Raw genomic sequence first — 14,931 nt, 5'->3', positions numbered from 1 at the left:
ACTTGTATCAAATGTCACTTTGTCTTCATACTTTACCTTGATGGGGTCAGTTTTGTGGACTTTTTCACACATTGTAAAAACTTCTCAATGCTATTTATGGTTGAAACATTTCCTCTGTCATACAGCAACACCTAAAAGGTAAGCAGAGGATAAATGCCATTCATGCAGAACTGCTCCATGAAGTTGGCTGCTGTTACCTATTATCTAGCAGGAATGCATTTTTTGCAATTCACTTGTAACATTAATTGAAGCAGAAACAGAGAGAAAGTGTTTCTTAATATAAAACAGATATGATGGTAACGAATACGTGCAGTAGCAACAACAATGGGCTTTTAAAACTTCGCATAAGCTCAGAGTGAATCATAGCATCCTTACAGTGCAGAAGGGGGCCATTCGGTCCATCAGGTCTGCACTGACCACAATCCCATCCAGGTTCTATCCCCATAGTCCCATGCATTTACCCAAGCTAGTTCCCCTGACACTAAGGGGCAATTTAACATGGTCAATCCACCTAACCTGTGCATCTTTGGACTGTGGGAGGAAATCGAAGCACCTGGACGAAACCCACACAGACATGGGGAGAATGTGCAAACTCCACACAGACAGTGACCCAAGCTCGGAATTGAACCCGGGTCCCTGGCGCAGTGAGGCAGTAGTGCTAACCACTGTGCTACCATGCTGCCCAGAAGCAGTAAAAACTGTATAGAGATGACAAAGGATTCTTCAAGACAGACTCAGATGGACTCCCAGGATATGGTTGAGGCCAGACGTTACAACTGGTCTCCAATGCATACTGCAGGCGGTTGGTGTTACCACTACTTTATGTTTACAGAAGGGATAGCAGTAAAACCTATTAAGCTGCTTCATACTGGTAGCTGATCAACAGGCTCAAAAATAGTATCTTAATAACATGCAAAGAGTTTATTGACCCTGAGTTGGCCTGAAATCACTAGAGCTTAGAAATTGGGAAATACAGAGGATTGGGAAATTAAGGTAATCATACATTATCAATTTGGGAAGAGATTACTGAACAGCTGAGTCTTAAAATAGCCATTTGCTTAATATACTGCCTCACTGTGATTTTTATGGTGATGGTAAATGGTCAGCACTAATTACCGGTTGCACGCTATAAATGTGCACAGTGTAACTGATGGAGGCTGTAATACACATAGGTTTGTAGAGTCTGTACATTTCAGGCTTTCCACTCCTTTGCGTTGGGCCAACATACATTCATTGAATTCCGCTGACTGGACAACTTGGTTCTTACCTTTAAGGCTGTTTCACTCTCTGGTTGTAGAACAAATATCCTTCCCTTTTCAAGACTTTCAGCTGCAACTTTTTTCTAAACAGATATAAAACACAAGGCTGAATAGTTAAGACTTGAACGAATATTAGAACACATCCATTCTCCAAGCAGTGTGATGACGATGTTTAAGTTTCAACAAAAAGTTCTTTGAAAACAAACTTTACCTCCATCATACAGAATTTTTAAATTATAATAATGTATGTACATTTCATGCCTTCAGACTAAATCAGTATTTCTTTGTTGAAAGTGTCAGAATTTATCATATATTTAGGCAATGACCTAAATTTTTGGAACAACTTGGAACTGCAGAGGCTGATTGCAATAAAACACAAGTTTGGCAGGACAAGTGCAATGAAATCAAGATGATTGTAGTGTCCTCAATAAAATATTCCCTTTACTCTTTCCCTCCATTTTGAGATAAATTTCCCATTTAAAATGTTTCTAAAACAGCATATTTCCCTCGGTGTACGTGATCTCTCTTCTAGTAACAAAACTTAAAAGTACAAGGTGATGAATGGATTTGATTCTTTCTTAACTAAAAACAGAAAATGCTGGAAATACTCAGCAGGTCTGGCAGCATCTGTGGAGAAAGAAACAGGATTAACGTTTCAGGTCAATGATCTTTCATTCCTTTTGTTAAATTTGTTAAACAGAATTGGGTGAAAGTGCAAAGCCTGATAGGGATATATTGATGAATATTCCAGAATAAAACCTGGAAAGGTGCATGACAGGAGATTTGACTGGTGCATTGCTCAAAATAACTGCTTGAATGACTTGAGAGGAAATCATATACCCGGGAATCAAAAATCCAAAACTCACAGCAACTTTACCAATATAATTTGAAAATAACCAGGTAGACTTTTCTCTTTTTACAGTGTGAGCGCATATTTAAAAAGTTGCAGAAATATTGATGAGATTGGCAATGCCCACATCCATCCAAAGAAACCCGAGAGACTTTCATCTTGCCCTCTGTGTTATTTTTTTAAAGTGCTTCCTGAAGTTGTATCGGATTCCGAATGAACAAGGGCAGGACTTACTCAGTTAATGGTAGGGCGTTGGGGAGAGTTACAGAACAAAGAGATGTAGGGGTACAAGTCCATAGCTCCTTGAAAGTGAAGTCATAGGTAGACAGAGTAGTGAAGAAGGCATTCAGCATGCTTGGTTTCATTATTCAGAACTTGAATACAGAAATTGGGACGTCATTTTGAAGTTGTACAAGACATTGGGTAAGGCCACACTTGGAATACCATATACAGTTTTGGTCCCCTATATAGAAAGATATTATTAAATTAGAAAGAGTGCAGAAAAGATTTTCTAGGATGCTACTGGGACTTGATGCTTTGAGTTATAAGGAGAGGCTGGATAGACTGGAACTTTTTTCTCTGGAGCGTGGAAGGCTGAAGGGTGATCTTATAGAGGTCTATAAAATTATGAGGGGCATAGATCAGCTGGTTAATCAATACCTTTTCCCAAAGGTAGGGGAGTCTCAAGCTAAAGGGCATCGATTTAAGATGCGAGGGGAGAGATACAGAAGTATCCAGGGGGCAATCTTTTCACACTGAGGGTGGTAATTGTCTGGAACAAGAGGTAGTAGTAGAGGCGGGTACAATTTTGTCTTTTAAAAAGCATTTAGACAGTTGCATAGGTAAAATGAGTATAGAGGGATATGTGCCAAATGCAGGCAATTGGGACTAGCTTAGGGGTTTAAAAAAAAGTTGAGCTGAAAGGCCTTTTTCCATGCTGTAAACCTCTATAACTTTATAAAGATGATTAACTATTGAGCTGTAAAGTGACTGACTTCAGCACAGAGCCTGGACAGAAAAAGATCAAGTGAGCTGATCAGGATTGATTGGTCATGGACCACTTGTGGAATCCAAAGGATGGTCTTAATATTTAGGGGAAAATGAAAGTGATTTTGCGATGATTCAAAACTGAGGGATCAAACACCCGACTAATATCAAATAATAAAATTAAAGTGGAAAATTCCCTTGTCACATTTATTGGGCACAAAGCAAAAGTGGCCACAGTAATTTTGATTTTGATTTGATTTATTATTGTCACATGTATTAGTATACAGTGAAATGTATTGTTTCTTGCATGCCATAAAGACAAAGCATACCGTTCATAGAGAAGGAAGGGAGAGAGTGCAGAATGTAGTATTACATTCGTGGCTAGGGTGTAGAGAAAGATCAACTTTGTGCAAGATAGGTTCATTCAAAAGTCTGATGGCAGTAGGGAAGAAATTGTTCTGGAGACTTTTGTGTCTTTTTCCAACAGAAGAAGGTGGAAGAGTATGTCCGGGGTGTGTGGGGTCCTTAATTATAGGACTTAAAGCAAAGCAAACATTTTTACCAGCATAACAGTGTATTCGGTGTAACAGGGAGAACAGTGTTCCAAAACTGTTGCACCCGCAGTTTATATTTTGTCTAAATACTGTCACCTAGTGGCACATGCTGATCAAAATGTTTGTCTTTGCTTCAAATCATATGAAATTTTTTTTTAATCCTAATACTCAGAATTTATCTTCATTAATATCTTATTTACTTTATATACTTATCAGTGGTAGATAAATGAAGTCCCTTAAAGGAGCCTTCTTGTGAAAGGTTTGAAGGGAAATTTGCAGAGAGGATTGAAAGTTGATTAATGGACACTAAACAAAGGATTAAGGTTAATGGACGCCAGAGAAAGGTGGGAAATGACAAAACCATGCAGTCAATTTGTTTCTCGATTTTAAAATCTTAGCAGGAATTTTCCAGTCTTGTTCGTCCCACCACAGAGCATGGAGAATTTGGCGCTCAGCCAAACTCCAGTCACTGCAGCGGGACTGGAGAATCCTAGTTGTGGGTGAGGTCGGAGAATCGCTGTCCTTATGTCTGCTGGTTTGTTCTGTTTACAGAAGCAAACTTCCAGCTCTCATGTTTTTGTCACACTTATCTGTCAAGTGTTGCTATTATAAAAATCAGGGGTGGAACTTACTGGCCCTTCCTGCGAGTGGGATTTTCTGGTTCTGTTGAAGTCAATCCCACTCCCCCCCTTCTCCGCAGCTGGTTGTTCGGCAACAGGGTGGGAGAGTCTTGCAAAGACACACAGATTTTGGCGGGACTGAAAAATCCCATCAGCAGCAAATGGCTCACCACACCCACCATGGGCAAACCCACCAGGGAAGGTCCAGAAAACCCCATCACATGGCTTTTTATAATGGAAACTGCCTATGGAAACTTGTCACATTGTAATTATAGCTCACTGCCAGCAGTGGCACTCTGTCACCCGAGTTTTGTTTCTTTCGGCCTCTCAGTCTGTAAAGTAGAAAATCTAAGTCTTAATTAACAATAACTTGTTTGCATTTAAAATTAATCATTTCTGCACATACTGACCTAATTATCTTCTGCCTTTTATCCACACTTTCCCTGCAGACTACACTTTAACTTGAATCCTTGAGAGGAATGTCAATTAGTATTAATATGTGGACTCAGGCACAACAAAAACTTAGTGACACCACAATAGTGGGGGTTTCTGCAAACAGCATTTTAGACAAGTTAGAAGAATGGGTAATCAGATCAGAGCATTCAATCTGACGCAAAAAAGGGTGGAATTATGCAAATTATACAAATATGTAGGTAAATTTGTCTGCTTAGGATAACAGAAGATGTCAAATGTGATGCAGGAGCTAGAAGGATGGAGATGGCCAGAAGTAATTCTGTGAGGTGATGTGTGAATAACAAGAAAAACTCAAATTTACAACAAGAAAAAAAAACACATAAGATGCTACATTCTATCCACTTTCCTTTCAGAAAACCCAGACAATAAGTAAAGTCGAAGCCTTTGAGATGTGGATGTATGCTAAACATTCTACATACAGGTCACAAATCAAATAAAGGTGTACTTGGGAGAGTGAAAAGAACCTTAAAAGTGACATCCAGAAAGAAAATGTCAGCATCTGAGCCATTTGATCAGTGATCTGTTCCAGTGGGGGCGAAGTAGAAGGCATCAAAAAGAGGAGTCAACCAAGACGCAGCTGAATGATGGACTTCATAAAGCAGTTGCAGACAAGTTATAATGGACGTGTGAGGATGACGCAAGACAGCCGAGCATGGCAGAACATGACAGCTGATCTCCTGGTAGGAGTAGCTGCAAGCAGCAGCAACATACAGATTAGGTGGGTAGAAAATATGTTAGCACATACTTAATGAATAGGTGCTAAAGGATATGGTTGAACAGTGGGGCGACACGGTGGCACAATGGTTAGCACTGCTGCCTCACCGTGCCAGGGACCTGGGTTTGAATCCCGGCTCTGGTCACTGTGCGGAATCTGCAGGTTCTCCGCTTTCCTCCCACATTCAAAAGACATGCTGGTTAGGTGCATTGGCCATGCTAAAATTCTCCCTCAGTGTGCTGGAACAGGCGCCGGAGTTTGGCAACTAGAGAATTTTCACAGTAACTTCATTGCAGTGTTAATGTAAGCCTACTTGTGACACGAATAAATACATTTTAAACTTTAGAGGCACTAAGGATTCAAATATATATTATTCAAAAGTCAAGGTACAGGTAGAGAAAGCAACATAAAGATCCAAAAGCAATTTAGATTTTCTAAATAGAGAACTGGGAGTTCAAACGCAAAGGAGTATTGGTAAATGTGTACAAAGCAACGTTTAAAGAAAGTATTGTGAGTACTTTTGGCTGTGCTATTATTGAAAAGGACATTTAAAGCTATTAAAGTGTCCCATACAGATTGATCAGGATGAGAAGATATAATTATGAGGAGGAAATTGAAATAGTGGGACCATTTACAGTGAAGTAGAAAAGCCTATGAAGAGATCTAATTGCAGTTTTTAAAAATAATGAAGGATTTGATAGAGTGAGCAGAGAAAGGATATTTTCCCCCAGGAAGGGGAGATCGGTGAAGGGAAATAAATGACTTGAGATACTCAGTAAGAGATTGAGGTGAGAGTTCAGTAAAAGACTGAGATGACAAGTTAGGAGAAAGGTCTTTATCGGAGCTTCAGGGATTACCTTGTCATAGGGTGTAATTAAGGCAAGCTTGTTGGAAATTCAAAGGGAAAGGCATACAAGCATTTAAATTATAGAAAAATGCTGGTCAATGATGACAGATTATGACATTTGGACTGCTGTAATGAAGAGTCAGCAGAGAAATGATGGCGTGAACATACTCCTCTTGCACATTTGAAGATCTTCCGGTCAATAGCAAAATACATGTCTTGCCTTTCCCGCTGCCGGGGAACCCATGGCGGGGATAGACTTTGGCAGATTGGAAAATCCCATCTTCTGATAATTGCCTGGTGACTATCATTTCTGGCAAACAGAACTTGGTGCCATCAACCACATCCTATAAATAGTTATTAAAAATGAGGAACTGTCTTAAAACAATTTAAAATTTCTCCATTTATTTATCATTGTTGGTGCTCTGCGTTCAGAATGTCAACTGATTTCCGTACATTACCTCATTCAGTCTGGTCATTAGTCTAACGCTTATGCCTGCTTCCCAAAACTTCCTTGCCAAATTAAAACAGACTTCTGCACTTGTGTCAGGGCAACAATGAATATATATTTTGTCTGGCATCTTTTTATGTTCCTGTGCATAAAATGAGAAAGATCAATTTATGCTTCTGCAGTAAATTTATGTAGTTCTTTTCAGTATTTTTCATAGCAGAACATAACGCAATGTTAAGTTATATCAGCCATCAATTTGTATCACGTTTCAAACTTGTAGCCAAGATCAGGCATTAACAAAAGGAATACTTCACTTAATGCCAATCAAGTCACAATAATTTTGGACAATCAGGTTAAGGTTCAATCTTAAATAATACTCTAAGCAAAGGAAAATGAAACAAAGGATAGCAACGTTATGGATCCCTGGAGTGAATTGGAGACCCTGAATGTTCTATTCATCAAATCACTACAGTACAGAAGGAGGCCATTCAGCCCATCGCGTCTACACCAACCACAATCCCACCCAGGCCCTATTCCCCTAACCCCATGCATTTAGGCTGCTAATCCCCTGATACTAGGGTCAATTTAGCATGAACAATCAACCTAACATACACATCTTTAGACTGTGGGAGGAAACCGGAGCACCTGGAGGAAACCCACGCAGTCACGGGGAGAATGTGCAAACTCAGCACAGACAGTGACCCGAAGCCAGAATTGAACTTGGGGCCCTGGCACTGTGAGGTAGCAGTGCTAACCACTGTGCCACCGTAGTGACCATTTGGACTGACTCATCACCCATAGAAACACCTCCTCCCTGCACCACCACACATTTTCAACATTGCCTGCATTTTCCCATGTTCTGGGATTCTCGACTCTTGTCTGCCATTTACCTTTTTCTTTGCATCTGCTTCCACAAGTTTCTGGAGATCTAAGTTTAGGCCAGCAGCGGACAACTCAGGCAACTTCCCCCAAGATGCATCAAAACTTCGCAGCTACAATATTGTGACAGAGATGTAAATTAGACTGACATTCTTGTCCACAGAATCATTTTATATAAAATGACAGCAGAGATGATTACATCCCTTCATATCTTCAGGTCTAATCCTCACCTATTAATTTTTACCCCACTTTGAATATTTTAAAATGCTGCTTTAATGCTTCCTAAATCTTTCAGGTATTTTTTAAAATTCCTTTATGGCAGGATTTCCCAGACTCCTAAATCAGAACCCCCAGTGACTTCCCAAGATCATCAGGGAACCCCAAGCACTCTCATTATGTCAACCTCTCCTTTTTAGCTACAAAATAGTTGCAAACATAGAAATCAAATGTAAACAAGTTTTTTCCAGCTACAATATAGTGGAAAGAAGTGCACAGTCACAAATAATTAAAAAGTTCTCTTAAAGAAATACTTAAATATTACCTTTTGTCATTTTTTAATGGAAGGAATGGTGCTAAAAAGCTGATTCTTATATCAGACTCATGCATCTCACCCTCACAACACACTCATGTCTCTCTCACATTGGCATGCACCAACACACAGCTCTCTCACCCTTCTCTCACACACACTCATATTAGCACAGCTCTCACCTCTGAGGTTCAAATCCCTCCCACTACCGCTTCTTTTCCAAGGTCCAAATTCCCCACTGCTACTTTCCTGAGCCCTGAACACACCAGCCTTGCATGAAGCCGAACCGCTCCCCTCACTCCTTTTCCCAGGTTGAACACCCCCTCACTCTTTTCCAAGGCCCAAACTACCCCCACCCACTCCTTTTCCAAGGCCTGAACCCTCCCTCTCGCTCCTTTCCTGAGGCCTGAACCAGCCCTTCACAAGGCCATTACCCCCACAGTTCATTTACTGAGGCCCAAAATTCCCTCTTCCATAGGAGTGTAAAGAATGTGGGAATGATAGCAGCACACAGGAAGCTTGTTGGCTGATGCTGGACTTGACTGAGGTCTTCTTAAAGAAATGTCACAAAGAAACCTTCATTTGAATCCACCCTTCATGAGACTCGAAGACCCGGATCCTGTCTCCCCCCTCTTTTTCACTGCCTGAACCCCACTGCTTCTTTCCCGAGGCCCAGCCACCACGTGACCAACAAAACCTGATTCGAACACGCAAAGTTTAGAAATAATTAGAGAAATCAAATGGGCCAGTAAGAGCAAGACCTCTTGGAGCACTCACTGTTAATAGGCTAGTTGGCCTATCAGAATCCAGTACTCCAAGAGGTCTCATTCTGATTGACCTATTTGTTTTATTCGATCTTGCTGTTGCTGGACAGCAAAAACCACGGCCAACAGCGAGACCGAGAGGGACAGGAACTGAACTGGCCAGAAGCTGGGTGGCAGCAGCGAGAAGAGGCTGCCCATGACTTACGGGTGGCAGTGGGGCCTCGGGAAAAGAGCAGGGGAGGGGTAGTGGGGTCTGGTCAGCAGTAGGATCTTCCAGTGCCACTGATGTCTATGGCAGTTTGTGTGGCCCACCCACCCTGCCGCTTGGGAACCTGCCACAGGGGGAGCCACCTAGTACGGGACCAGAAATTCCTGCCCATTAATCTGTACAGAGAGAATGTGAAGTGTGGACCACTGTCTTATCACCAGCAGTATTCATCAAAAGGGAAGTGCTGTTTTGTGAGAAACCTGTCTTTATTTTTATTTTCTATGCCATTGTTGCCTATTCTAAGCTAGTTAGAAAATTTGGTTAATACAGAGCAGCAACCTGCTGCACTTAAAATCCTAAACTCAAGCACATACCTTAGCATTGGTTAACTTATATGAAATTTGATTGGAAATAGTTTCTAGGATAAATAAAATAGTGAAGAGCATTTTTATATTTACAGGTCTTAATATCATTAAACAAATTTCTGCCTGCGTTTCCTTCAAACCTTATCACTTGACAATGTTTTTAAGACATTTGTTTGTTGCTGTTTTTAAAATTCCCTTTTCCATAGGAATGTAAAGAATGTGGGAATGGCAGCAGCATACAGGATGCTTGTTGGCTGATGCTGGACTTAACTGACGTCTTTTTAAAAAACGTTGCAAAGAAACCTTCATTTGAATCTACAGATTGCTGCTGGATCTGGAAAAGCACAGATTACATTTCCCCTTATGCAATCATACAACTTCACTACCTTCAAACCAACAGGCTGTTCTGTCTCTCAATGACCTATCTGTTCAGTTCATTCCATTCCCCTGTCCTTTTGTATAGTTTTAACATTTTTCTTATTTAAATATTTATTTGCCCTACGTTTTTAAGTTATTGTGGGTTCTGCTTATATCACTTTTTTGGATAAGGCAGTTTATGTTCTGATGACTTTGTATATTAAAAGAAACTCCCCTAACTCTCTCTTAGTTTCTTTGTTGACTTATGCTGTCTATATTTGACGCGCTGACAAGTTTTCGTAATTATAGTTATAAATGCTCCATCAGATTCGCTGCTTTAATGTGCAGAGCTTGTAACTAATGCCTCTGATTCCACAGGAAGCATCTGTGTGAATTGCGCCTGGATCACTGGTCTCAGGCATCCCAACAAGCCTTCATCTGCTGAGGCTACAAAATAAAAATAAATAACCCAGGAAGCACAAAATGTAACAAGCATTCATAGAACCCCCATAGTACAGCAGGAAGCCATTTGGCTCATCAAATCTGTACTGACATTCCATAACAGCTTTTGCACACCATGGGGCAACTGAGCATGGCCAATCCACCTAACCTGCACGTCTTTGGACTGTGGAGGGAAACCGGAGCACCTGCTGGAAACCCGTGCAGACATGGGGAGAATGTGCAAACACCACACTGTGACACGAGGCCTGAATCAAATCTGGATTCATGGTGCTGTGAGGCAGCAGTGCTAACCACTGTGCCATCATGCTGTGCACTTGAGTGCCAGTCCCCTGCGATATCTGTTCACATGCAATTCATTGCAGTTATGTTGCTGCCTGGGTTAGTCACTGCTGTGAGTGGAATGAACTATTCAGTTCTATTGTTGTGGCAATACTTCAAAATCTTTTGGCTTTTATTTATTCATTCATGGGATGTGGGCATCGCAGCTGGGCCAGCACTTATTGCCCATCCCTAAGGGCACTGGAAGAGTCAATCACATTGCTGTGGATCTGGAATCACATGTCGGCCAGACCAGGTGAGGACGACTGATTTCTTTCCCTGAAGGACATCAGTGAACCAGGTGGGTTTTTACAACAATCGACAATGATTTTTTGGTCATTGTTAGAGATTTAATTCCAGATTTTAAAGAAAATTAATTAATCCACCATGGTAGGATTTGAACCTGGGTCACTGAGCATTACTTTGGGTCTCTGGATCACTAGTCGAGTGACAACACCAATACGTCAATGCCTCCAAAAGCTGAAAAAAGGGCCATTTAACCTCTTTCAGCTTGCTCAACTACTGAGAGAACATAGTTAATCTATATTTACCTGCCTTTGTACCATATCTCTTGACACCTTACCTAATAAAAATCCATCAATCCTAACTTTGAGAATTCCAGATCCCTTTGTATGAAAAAGTGTTGTCCTGGATTTCCTCCAAAGTGGGCTGGCTCTAATTCTAAGATCAAATTCCTTAATTCTTTATTCCCCATCTGAGGGAATGATGTCACCATATCCACCCTGCCAACTTCTTTAACCATCTTAAACATCTCAATTGGATCACCCTTAACATTTTACACTCAAGGCATCACAAGTGCAGCCAATGCAACTGTCCTCATAATTTAATCCTGGTGAATATGCACATTTAAGGTCCTTAAAGTGTTAATGTTCTTCCTGAAGAGTCATACCCAGAGCTTAAAGCAGTACCTCAGATACAGCCTAGCCAGAGCTTTACATAGTTGCAATCCTTAACTGTTTATAATTCCCCAGCAATTTATTCCAATCCCCTTGATATAAAGTCGAACACTCCATTAGCTTTCTACACTCAAGGGAATGCAAGCCAAGTTTATTCAACCTGCTCTGAGTTTAACCCTCAAAGTTCTGGTATTACACCCACTCATTAGCTCAGAGTGAGACGGATGCTTAGAATGGAGATAAACACGTATGAATCATTAGTTGCCATTTTTAATCGACATTTTGTCTCTACGTATGGCTAACTTAGGGAGTATATGAGCATCAGGCGCTGAATATACAAAATTAGTTTGAATGTGGAATTGCAATTTTTACAGTGAATTGCAGTTCTAACAGTACAAAGACATTGCCCGGGATTTTACTAGTTTGCCCCGCCCAACAATGGGCAAAACAAGTCAGTAAAAATCGGGCAAGAGCCGAGAAATCAGTATCACGCCCAATTCCTTAGCTCTCACTACCATGAGAAGGCTGGATTTCTGATAAGGTCAGCCTCTCACCAGAAATGGGCAAGAGTCCGAATAAATAATTAAAATATATTTTAATGAGGATTTACATGGCATTAGCGAGCCCGGTGCTCAATCATCCAGATTCACTTGTCTTTAAGGCCTCACTGGGAGATGTTCACTCCAGCGAGGAAAATATCTGTTCCCCATGAATGGGGAACAGTCACACTGGCCTCGCTGGTAGAACTGGAAGCCACTGAGACCCCCCAGTGTGTCAAGGGAAAGGGGGTGTGCCCCTTGGGCAGTGCCAGCCTGGCATCTCAGTAATGTTCGCTGGGCACCTTGCACTGCCCACTGGCTAGTGCCAGGGCAGAGCTAAAGAGGTGGCCTGAGCGGAGAGGGGTGGGGGGGGCATTGCACACCTGCACACTCTGTCTGCGATTGGATCGGTGGACAGGGGGCTGGTGCTACTCTGCAAGTGACCAATTGAGGAGGGTGGGGGTTGGGGGTGCCTGCTTTGCATCGTGATCGATGGGGAGGGGGATGTGATCGGTTTGGGCAGTGGTGGGTGGGGGGGCTTGTGGCGCGGACTGTAATCTGGGTAGTATGGGGCTCATGATCGCCACAGGCCCTGCGATTGCAGAGGGCAGTGGGGTTGGGGAGGGGGCGGGGGCGTGTGTTCAGGCTGCCAGTTACAGCAGAATCCCGAAAGCGCTCTCTCTGTCTTTCAGGCCTCTGTTGCTGCTGTTGCACATGTGTAGAATCAGAGGCTTTTGCATGCACAATAGCTCCTTATGCAGGCTAGCTGTCAAATTAAGCCAAGCTCGTTGCCTATAGCTGCTAGAAATTGTCTAAATCATTTTTCCATGCACTATGGTGCACAAGATTGGTCATGAAAATGCACCCCAATAAAACAGATTTGCAACTCTTCCATTTCAATGCTAGCTATCTAAATTACTCTGAAGTAATTCTCATTCTCATAAACATTCTCATAAAATTCCACCCATTGGTTGGAATTTTTCGGCCGTTCACATCTCACTGTTGCTGTGAGCAAGGTGGGAGAATTTGGTGCTCAGACAAATCTCCGTTCACTGCAGCGGGACCAGAAAATCCCACTGGCTTGAACGGCCAGAAAATTCCAACCATTAACTTATGAACTGAGCACGCAAAATCAAAGCAAACTAACAAGGACTCTATCTTTTCTTTCAGAAACAATTCTTAAACATCTTACTAGTTTTGTATACTGCCCTCCAAACACCAGAAAGTCAGATCCAGCTGCATTGCACAAAGCAAAAAGTAATCCTTCGTAATGCTTCAAGTTTATTTCTTCTGCACCACGCAAACTTCCAACCTGTAGCAAAGCAAAAATGAAAAAGGTAGTCAGTACACACTACTGTCCCATCTAAAATTATTGGATAGTATCTCCAAGTGGAAGGTTATGTTGTTAGGAATGATTACTCTCTTTGTTACATCTTTTTTGGAGTGGGAGGCAGTGGCTGCTTGGATAGATTGCCCAGGCCCCAGCTAATTACAGTACATTTCAAGGGTTTGGAAGAAGGAATCAAATGTAATATTTCCAAGTTTGCTGATGACACAAAACTAGGTGGAATCGTGAGTGGTGATGAGGCAGGAAAAAGGCTTCAGAGTAATTTAGACAAGTTGAGTGCACGGGCAAATTGGTGGAAGGTGCAGTATAATGTGGCTAAGTTTGAAGTTATCCACTTTGGTACAAAAAACAGAATGGCAGAGTATTATTTAAATAGTGATTGACTGGGAAATGTTGATGTATAAAGGGACCTGGGTATCCTTATCCACCAGTCATTGAAAGCAAGCATGCAGGTGCAGCAAGCAGTTTGGAAGGCAAATGGTGTGTTGGGCTTCATTGTAAGAGGCTTTGAGTACAGGAGCAAGGATGTCTTACTGCAGCTGTACAGTGCCTTAGTAAGGCCACGCCTGGAGTATTGCGTGTAATTTTGATCTCTTTATGTAAGAAATGATAAATTTGCCCAGATGCAATGCAGTTCATTCCTGGGATGGCTGGATTGTCGTATGAGAGATTGCATTGATTAGGATAGTATTTAGTGGATTTTAGAAGATCGAGATGTCATCGAAATGTATAAAATTCTGACAAGGTTGGATAGATTGGATGCAAGAATGATGTTTCCTCTGGCTGGAATTCTAAAACAAGGGGGTCACAGTCTCAGGATATGGGATTTAGGACTCAGATGAGCAGAAATTTCTTTGCTCAGAGAATGAGGAACCTGTGGAATTCTCTAGGCTATGGAGATCTAGTCACTGACTACATTTAAGAACAAACTAGACTTCTAGATGCTAAAGGTGTCAAAGAGTTTGGGGAAAGCATGGCGTTGAGACAGAGGATCAGCCATGATCATACTGAATGGTGGAGCCAGCCTGATGGTCTGAATGGCCTACTCCTGCTCCCATTTTTTATATTTCTAAAGAGCACCTATTTCCTAGGTGTAGTGATGTTAAACAAAAGACAAATATCCATCATGCCAGTGTTTCATCCCGGTGCGTCTTGGAAGAGGTGCATAGCTGAAGTTAGCATCTTAAATGAGACAGGCTGGGCTTTCCTAGCTTTTGCATGTTCCTAGTCTCTAGCTCTACTTCCTTGTAAGACCATAGTCACCTAAGTACATGCATTGGGGTGCTGACAGACTAGGAGGCCTCTGAAAGCAGAAGCCTAAAGATTAATGAATTGTTCTCCCTTCCCTTTCTCTCAAATGATCTTTGAGCTTTGGGGGCCATCTCTATAACAGCAGCATGTTCCTGCCTTTTGCTGAAGTCCGGTAGTGGTTGTAGAGCAGGACGACAAGATCCACATCAAGTAAAGTGTATAATCCCTCATATACATAAGAAC

At 41.7% G+C, this 14,931-nt stretch overlaps 1 protein-coding gene across 6 annotated transcripts in view; it reads right to left on the bottom strand.

Moving 5' to 3' along the window:
- LOC145347907 (eIF-2-alpha kinase GCN2-like) overlaps positions 1 to 14,931 on the bottom strand; it is a 67,196-nt gene that overhangs the window by 4,422 nt on the left and 47,843 nt on the right. For 5 of the 6 annotated variants that reach the window (XM_080195872.1, XM_080195874.1, XM_080195875.1 and 2 more), the window contains 5 exons: positions 13,282 to 13,401; positions 7,645 to 7,746; positions 6,765 to 6,896; positions 1,268 to 1,342; positions 37 to 131 (listed from right to left, as the gene is read on the bottom strand). In XM_080195872.1, the coding sequence (XP_080051998.1) occupies positions 37 to 131; positions 1,268 to 1,342; positions 6,765 to 6,896; positions 7,645 to 7,746; positions 13,282 to 13,401 (524 nt within the window). The remainder of the gene's footprint in view (positions 1 to 36; positions 132 to 1,267; positions 1,343 to 6,764; positions 6,897 to 7,644; positions 7,747 to 13,281; positions 13,402 to 14,931) is intronic. The other variant, XM_080195877.1, reaches the window with a different exon arrangement.

Source organism: Carcharhinus amblyrhynchos, chromosome 9 (genome assembly GCF_965287045.1).
Source record: "Carcharhinus amblyrhynchos chromosome 9, sCarAmb.v2.hapA, whole genome shotgun sequence".
Classification (NCBI taxonomy): Eukaryota; Metazoa; Chordata; class Chondrichthyes; order Carcharhiniformes; family Carcharhinidae; genus Carcharhinus; species Carcharhinus amblyrhynchos.
This window is presented reverse-complemented; position numbering and strand designations above follow the sequence as displayed.